Source organism: Scomber japonicus, chromosome 15 (genome assembly GCF_027409825.1).
Source record: "Scomber japonicus isolate fScoJap1 chromosome 15, fScoJap1.pri, whole genome shotgun sequence".
NCBI lineage: Eukaryota > Metazoa > Chordata > Actinopteri > Scombriformes > Scombridae > Scomber > Scomber japonicus.
In genome coordinates, this window is record NC_070592.1 from 274,239 (window position 1) to 282,386 (window position 8,148).

General features: G+C 48.0%; 1 protein-coding gene across 1 annotated transcript in view; it reads right to left on the bottom strand.

The window, feature by feature from the left end:
• Window positions 1-8,148, bottom strand: part of LOC128374508 (regulating synaptic membrane exocytosis protein 2-like) — a 44,161-nt gene that overhangs the window by 8,837 nt on the left and 27,176 nt on the right. The window contains exons 25-34 of the mRNA XM_053334776.1: window positions 7,933-8,104; window positions 7,573-7,713; window positions 7,163-7,187; window positions 4,832-4,900; window positions 4,534-4,657; window positions 4,185-4,292; window positions 2,114-2,164; window positions 1,848-1,913; window positions 1,524-1,583; window positions 601-740 (exon numbers count right to left, since the gene is read on the bottom strand). Of these exons, the coding sequence (XP_053190751.1) occupies window positions 601-740; window positions 1,524-1,583; window positions 1,848-1,913; window positions 2,114-2,164; window positions 4,185-4,292; window positions 4,534-4,657; window positions 4,832-4,900; window positions 7,163-7,187; window positions 7,573-7,713; window positions 7,933-8,104 (956 nt within the window). The remainder of the gene's footprint in view (window positions 1-600; window positions 741-1,523; window positions 1,584-1,847; window positions 1,914-2,113; window positions 2,165-4,184; window positions 4,293-4,533; window positions 4,658-4,831; window positions 4,901-7,162; window positions 7,188-7,572; window positions 7,714-7,932; window positions 8,105-8,148) is intronic.

Consider the following 8,148-nt stretch of genomic DNA (forward strand, 5'->3'; position numbering starts at 1 on the left):
GAACCTACTAGAACACTGTGCTCCCAGCTCATAGAACCTTATGAACCTACTAGAACACTGCGCTCCCAGCTCATAGAACCTTATGAACCTACTAGAACACTGCGCTCCCAGCTCATAGAACCTTATGAACCTACTAGAACACTGCGCTCCCAGCTCATAGAACCTTATGAACCTACTAGAACACTGCGCTCCCAGCTCATAGAACCTTATGAACCTACTAGAACACTGCGCTCCCAGCTCATAGAACCTTATGAACCTACTAGAACGCTGCGCTCCCAGCTCATAGAACCTTATGAACCTACTAGAACGCTGCGCTCCCAGCTCATAGAACCTTATGAACCTACTAGAACGCTGTGCTCCCAGCTCATAGAACCTTATGAACCTACTAGAACGCTGCGCTCCCAGCTCATAGAACCTTATGAACCTACTAGAACACTGCGCTCCCAGCTCATAGAACCTTATGAACCTACTAGAACATGGCACTCCCAGCTCATAGAACCTTATGAACCTACTAGAACATGGCACTCCCAGCTCATAGAACCTTAGTGTGCTTCTCTCTCGGTTCTCTTTGAGGTTTCTTCCTCTTAAAGGTTCTCCTGCTCTGTTGTAATAAATAAAGATGGATTGATAACGTACTTCTGTCCAGGGTTCCTTTGGGCGGGACGGCGGGCAGCTGGCGCGTTCTGCGGCTGCAGACGGGCGATCCTGTTGGACTGGAGGTTGTGGATCGAGGGTTCACCCTGCCAGAGGTCAGAGGTCAGAGGTCAGCTAACACTGATCAATCAATCAATAAATGCAGTGATCACTGGTCTCCATGGTTACAAGCATAAAGAAACTGGAAACGATGAGTGACGATGACATCATGCTGCAAACAGAAATCATGTGACTGAAAACCAAAGAGGGTCAACGTGATGTCATCAGGGTCAGTGTGATGTCATCAGGGTCAGTGTGATGTCATATGTGTTAGTGTGATGTCATAGATGTCAGAGTGATGTCATATGTGTCAGCGTGATGTCATATGTGTCAGAGTGATGTCATATGTGTCAGTGTGATGTCATATGTGTTAGTGTGATGTCATAGATGTCAGAGTGATGTCATATGTGTCAGTGTGATGTCATATGTGTTAGTGTGATGTCATAGATGTCAGTGATGTCATATGTGTCAGAGTGATGTCATAGGTGTCAGTGTGATGTCATAGGTGTCAGTGTGATGTCATGTGTGTCAGTGTGATGTCATAGGTGTTAGTGTGACGTCATATGTGTCAGTGTGATGTCATGTGTGTCTGTGTGATGTCATAGGTGTCAGTGTGATGTCATAGGTGTTAGTGTGATGTCATAGGTGTCAGTGTGATGTCATCAGGGTTCTCTCTCTCTGTCTCTCTCTCTCTCTCTCTCTATGTCTCTCTCTCTCTCTCTCTCTCTCTCTGTCTCTCTCTCTCTCTCTCTCTATGTCTCTCTCTCTCTCTCTGTCTCTCTCTCTCTCTCTCTCTCTCTGTCTCTGTCTCTCTCTCTCTGTCTCTTTACCTCAGCAGTTCCTCATCGAAGGCGTCGGGTTCGAAGGGGAAGTCTGGGATGAAGTCCTGGCTGAAAACAGAAACACTGCAGTCAGTCACAAGTCTGTCGCTTAATATTCAGAATCAATCAAAATGTTTATCTCCACATATCTTCCTCCATGTCTCCCCAAACAGACTCAGACTGATATTCACTGTGATTTGTTTCATACAAACGTCTTCATGAACTCCATTAAAGGTTTCTCACTGCTGGATTTGATCAGCAGGAAATGAATCCTTTCAGAATAAAGTGTTCATATTGTATGGCACTACATTACCCATCAGCCCCAGGGCTCACCTGTAGTCCTCACAGTTCCCGTTCATCATGTGGTTCGGCCACGAAGAGTTCGGACCATTAAAGTATCTACAGAGAAAGTACACAATGATCAGTACTAGTACTTAGTACTACTAGTACTACTACTGGTACTACTAGTACTACTACTGCAGTACTTCTACTATTACTACTACTATTACTGCAGTACTTAGTACTACTGCTGGTAGTACTTATACTAGTACTACTGGTAGTACTTATACTAGTACTACTACTACTTGTAGTACTTGTACCTGTCGTATGAATCCAAAGAGTTGGCGACAGACATTCTCCTCAAATTCCTCCTGAACACAGAAACACAGTCAGACCAGTACAGCTAGAACTAGAACCATCCTACCACCAGTACTAGAACCATCCTACCACCAGTACAGCTAGAACTAGAACCATCCTACCACCAGTACAGCTACAACTAGAACCATCCTACCACCAGTACAGCTACAACTAGAACCATCCTACCACCAGTACAGCTACAACTAGAACCATCCTACCACCAGCACTAGAACCATACTACCACCAGCACTAGAACCATCCTACCACCAGCACTAGAACTATCCTACTGCCAGCACTAGAACCATCCTACCACCAGCGCTAGAACCATCCTACCACCAGCACTAGAACCATCCTACCGCCAGCACTAGAACCATCCTACCACCAGCACTAGATCCATCCTACCACCAGCACTAGAACTATCCTACTGCCAGCACTAGAACCATCCTACCACCAGCGCTAGAACCATCCTACCACCAGCACTAGAACCATCCTAGAACCATCCTACCACCAGCACTAGATCCATCCTAGAACCATCCTACCACCAGCACTAGATCCATCCTACCACCAGTACTAGAACCATACTACCGCCAGCACTGGAACCATTCTACCACCAGCATTAGATCCATCCTACCACCAGCACTAGAACCATCCTAGAACCATCCTACCACCAGCACTAGATCCATCCTAGAACCATCCTACCACCAGCACTAGATCCATCCTACCACCAGCACTAGAACCATACTACCGCCAGCACTGGAACCATTCTACCACCAACATTAGATCCATCCTACCACCAGCACTAGAACCATCCTAGAACCATCCTACCACCAGCACTAGATCCATCCTACCACCAGCACTAGAACCATACTACCGCCAGCACTAGAACCATACTACCGCCAGCACTGGAACCATTCTACCACCAGCATTAGATCCATCCTACCACCAGCACTGGAACCATCCTACCACCAGCACTAGAACCATCCTACCACCAGCACTAGAACCATACTACCACCAGCACTTGAACCATACTACCACCAGCACTAGAACCATACTACCACCAGCACTGGAACCATCCTACCACCAGCACTAGATCCATCCTACCACCAGCACTAGAACCATCCTCCCACCAGCACTGGAACCATCCTACCACCAGCACTAGAACCATCCTACCACCAGCACTAGAACCATCCTCCCACCAGCACTGGAACCATCCTACCACCAGCACTGGAACCATCCTACCACCAGCACTAGATCCATACTACCACCAGCACTAGAACCATCCTCCCACCAGCACTAGAATTATCCTACTGCCAGCACTAGAACCATCCTACCGCCAGCACTAGATCCATCCTACCACCAGCACTAGAACCATACTACCACCAGCACTGGAACCATTCTACCACCAGCATTAGATCCATCCTACCACCAGCACTAGAACCATCCTACCACCAGCACTAGAACCATCCTACCACCAGCACTAGAACCATCCTACCATCAGCACTAGAACTATCCTACTGCCAGCACTAGAACCATACTACCACCAGCACTGGAACCATTCTACCACCAGCATTAGATCCATCCTACCACCAGCACTAGAACCATCCCACCATCAGCACTAGAACCATCCTACCACCAGCACTAGAACCATCCTACCTCCAGCACTAGAACCATCCTACCACCAGCACTTGAACCATCCTACCATCAGCACTAGAACCATCCTACCACCAGCACTAGAACCATCCTACCACCAGCACTAGAACCATCCTACCACCAGCACTAGAACCATCCTACCACCAGCACTAGAACCATCCTACCATCAGCACTAGAACCATACTACCACCAGCACTAGAACCAACATTACAATAGCACTAGAACTGTAGTAGAACCAGTACTAGAACAATATTAGAACCAGCACATCCAGTGTGGACCTGGAGCTGATTGGCTCAGGTGTTGTCAGGTGACCCAGACAGTGAGCTGATTGGCTCAGGTGTCGTCAGGTGACCCAGGTAAGGTGTAGTGCGTTGCCATGGTTACCTCTCCAGGCTGCTGTACTGGCCGGCGTCGGAGAGCGCTCGGCTCATCTTGGATCCTCGCAGCAGCCGCACGGCTTCGTCCCGGTACAACGGATACAGACCGTTACCGCTGGCAACCAGGGAAAGGTCAGAGGTCAAAGATCAGGAAGTGATGGCTGCTGTTATTCACTTTGTGTTTGTGTGAGAGTGAAAGGATCTCTGCTGTCAGAACCTGGCTCTGTCAGCGGAACCCAGTTCTGCCGGCAGAACCCGGTTCTGACAGCGGAACCCAGTTCTGCCGGCAGAACCCGGTTCTGACAGCGGAACCCCAGTTCTGACAGAGGAACCCAGCTCTGCCAGTAGCGGCTCACCTCTGGCTCGGCGACCGTGACCTCATCCGGACCATGTCGGATCGAGCGTTGTGATTGGACGACATCACCTGCTCCGGCACAGAGAGGGAGGAGCTGTGGAAGTCTCTGCTGCTCAGCCGGCAGTCTGAGGAGGAGAAGAAGAGATTAGCTGCAGTGCATCATGGGAGCTCTGGCCGTGGCCCGCTGCAGTGCATCATGGGAGCTCTGGCTGCAGTGCATCATGGGAGCTCTGGCTGCAGTGCATCATGGGAGCTCTGGCCGTGGCCCGCTGCAGTGCATCATGGGACAGAGAACTCACCTGCGATGACCCCGATCCCGTCCTCACAGTCGTAATCGGAGAACTCGCTGTCGCTGATCCTCTGAGATCCTGCAGAACCATAATGAGAACATTTGGAGTCAATCTGAGAACAAGACGAAAACCTTCTACAATGTTCTCTCTGTGAGAATAAAAGGATCCGATGCTGTTCCCTGAATCTACAGAACGGAGAACCTCAGCTGTCCAGCCTACCAGAGTCCAGAGTCCAGCCTACCAAAGTCCAGCCTACCAGAGTCCAGCCTACCGGAGTCCAGAGTCCAGCCTACCAGAGTCCAGTCTACCAGAACCCTTCCCAGTATGAACCAGTATATTCTGCACACAGACTTTTCTATAATCCTTCAAACAGGAAGATCAGTTCTGCAACAGAACAACTGAAGTGTTTGTGAGTTTAGGCTCAAAAAGGCGTTCGTTTTTTTTATAATAATAATAATTAAAGCTGCAAGCAGCGGTGAACGGGCCCTCGCCCCCCTGCATCGCCCCAAAACAGCGAAATGTGTCGTACGTGCATGTTGGTGCACGCTGCAGTCACAGGGCAGACACAGCGGGCACGTTTAGGCTGTCAAAAAAGCGTTTGTTTTGTATAATAATAATAATCTCTACGATTACAATAGCCTTCGCACTGTATAGTGCTTGGGCCCTAATTAAAGTTGCAAGTAGTGATGATCGGGCCCAAGCTCCCCACCCCGCCACTTCAATATGAAGTCGCAAAGGTTTCAGTTGAATTAATTAAATCATAAACAGAAGACAAAACAGGTGTAGGAGGAATTCATTAAAGTACGTGATGTGGAAATGGTATCAAACAGCACCAAAGTGGCAAATTTGATTCAAAATGGCCGACTTCCTGTTGGAGTGAGGGTATGGGTCCAATAGAGTTTTTTGTGTGTCTTTAGATGATACATATATATACCAATTTTTTTTCATCTATCTGGAGGGAGGGGCTCAAATTCCTTAATCTTCTACGGGGTGCAGTGGCGCCATTTGGCCAGCAGTTCCTGTTTAATGGTGAAACATCAAAATTCCTCACATCGCCACGAAGAAACTAAACCAGTAATCAAAGACATTTTGATTACTTTTCATCTCCAATGTCTCAAGATGTTTCTGAGTCAATTAGACGTTGGTTGGATTAAATCTCTAGGACAAGTTCGTTAAAGTAAGACGTGTGGAAATCGCCAAAATTGCACATATTTTTCAAAATGGCCGACTTCCTGTTGGAGTGATGTCATGGGTCCCACAGACTTTTTTGTGCGTCTGGACATGATACATATATATACCAAATTTCATTCATGTACGTCAATTTTTCACATTTTCATATTCGTTAGGGGGCGCTATTGAGCCATTTTGCGACGGCCATTTTGGCGAACCATAAAATATCGAATTTTTCACCGGGTCTGATGTGCATGTACATTTTTATGAGTTTTGGGGCACGTTTAGGCTGTCAAAAAGGCGTTTGTTGTTTTTATAATAATAATAATTAAAGCTGCAAGCAGCGGTGAACGGGCCCTCACCCCCCCGCATCGCCCCAAAACAGCGAAATGTGCCGTACGTGCATGTTGGTGCACGCTGCAGTCGCAGGGCAGACACAGCGGGCACGTAGACTTCTGCACCCGGGCTTTTAATGAACATTGTGTGATGGGGCTAACTCACACTGCCTCTGTCCACATCCTGTACATTTCATATAAATGGGATAATGTTTGTCAGGCTGACTTCCTGTGTCCAGTAGGTGGGACTTCCTGTGTCCAGTAGGTGGGACTTCCTGTGTCCAGTAGGTGGGACTTCCTGTGTCCAGTAGGTGGCGCTGTGTATATGACACAGTGTTAATGCATAGATGTGTTCAGGGCGGGACCCTCTACATGCGTGATGAAGATGGGACGATGTCTGTAGGAGTTATAAGGACTTCCTGCTTCTATGTCGATCGGGAAGGCTGAGGTTAAGTTTTGAAATATTCAAGGGGGCGCTATTGAGCCGTTTAGTTACGCCCATTTATGCAAACCATTAAATATCACATCAGTCGGGTCGCCGGGTCTGGTTTAGGGGGCAAACAGGCCGTCATCGTGACAGAAGAAAAAAACATCCTTACAGATACAACAGGTCAGCGGTCGGGTCACGAAACGGCTCGATGATCAAAGAATAAACCTGCTAGCCATCATAGCAGTTAGCATTAGCCACACACACACACACACACACACACACACACACACACACACACACAGACACACACACACACAGACACACACACACACACACACACACACACACAGAGTCTAGTGTATGTTTGTGAGGACGCTCTGATCACAAACATAGGAACTGGTTTACCTGAGTTAAAGTAATGGCCTGTGTTGCAAAGCATCATGGGAAGAAAATAAAACACACAAAGAGAAGAAATTAAAAACCTGACAGAGGTGTGTGTGTGTGTGTGTGTGTGTGTGTGTGTGTGTGTGAGAGTGTGTGTGTGTGTGTCTGTGTGTGTGTGTGTGTGTGTGTGTGTGTGTGTGTGTGTGTGTCTGTGTGTATATATATGTGTGTGTGTGTGTGTGTGTGTGTGTGTGTGTGTCTGTGTATGTGTGTGTGTGTGTGTGTGTGTATGTGTGTGTGTGTGTGTGTGTGTGTATGTGTGTGTGTGTGTGTATGTGTGTGTGTGTGTGTGTGTGTGTGTGTGTGTGTGTGTCTGTGTATGTGTGTGTGTGTGTGTGTGTGTGTGTGTGTGTGTGTGTGTGTGTCTCACTCTGCAGCCTCCGGTTCTCCGCCTGCAGTCCTCTCCTCTGCAGATAGGGGGAAGTGTTGAGCAGAGAGGGAACGTCATGGTTCTGCAGTTTGTACCAGTGAGGCTGATCGTCCAGCAGAGCCGACTCCATCTCGATGAGAACCTGAAGACAGAACGCAGGATGTTCCACCGTCAGAGAACCACAGAAACATCTGTTCATGTTTGTTCCACGGCTTCGGTTCTCTCAGAACCAACATGAAGATTTAAAGTTTAACGATGTTCTCATTAATTATTGTTCTGAAGACTTTATGATTTATTCACACTGTGTCATCTAGAACATGTGGGGTTCTGTGTTCTCCAGGAGTTCTCTGAGTGTTCTAACCTCTCCTAGGAACTGGCTCTCCTCCTCTCGGACCCGGGCCTGATCCCAGACCGTCAGCTCCAGCATCCGTTCTCTGAACTCCCGCTGGTGGACCGGCGAGTACATGAAGGTCTGGTTCCACCGAGGTTCCACAGACTTCTTCACCGTCTTCGTCCTCCGCTTACTCTTATCACTGTGGGGACGTTCTATTTAGAACCTAACATCACTCAGGTCAGA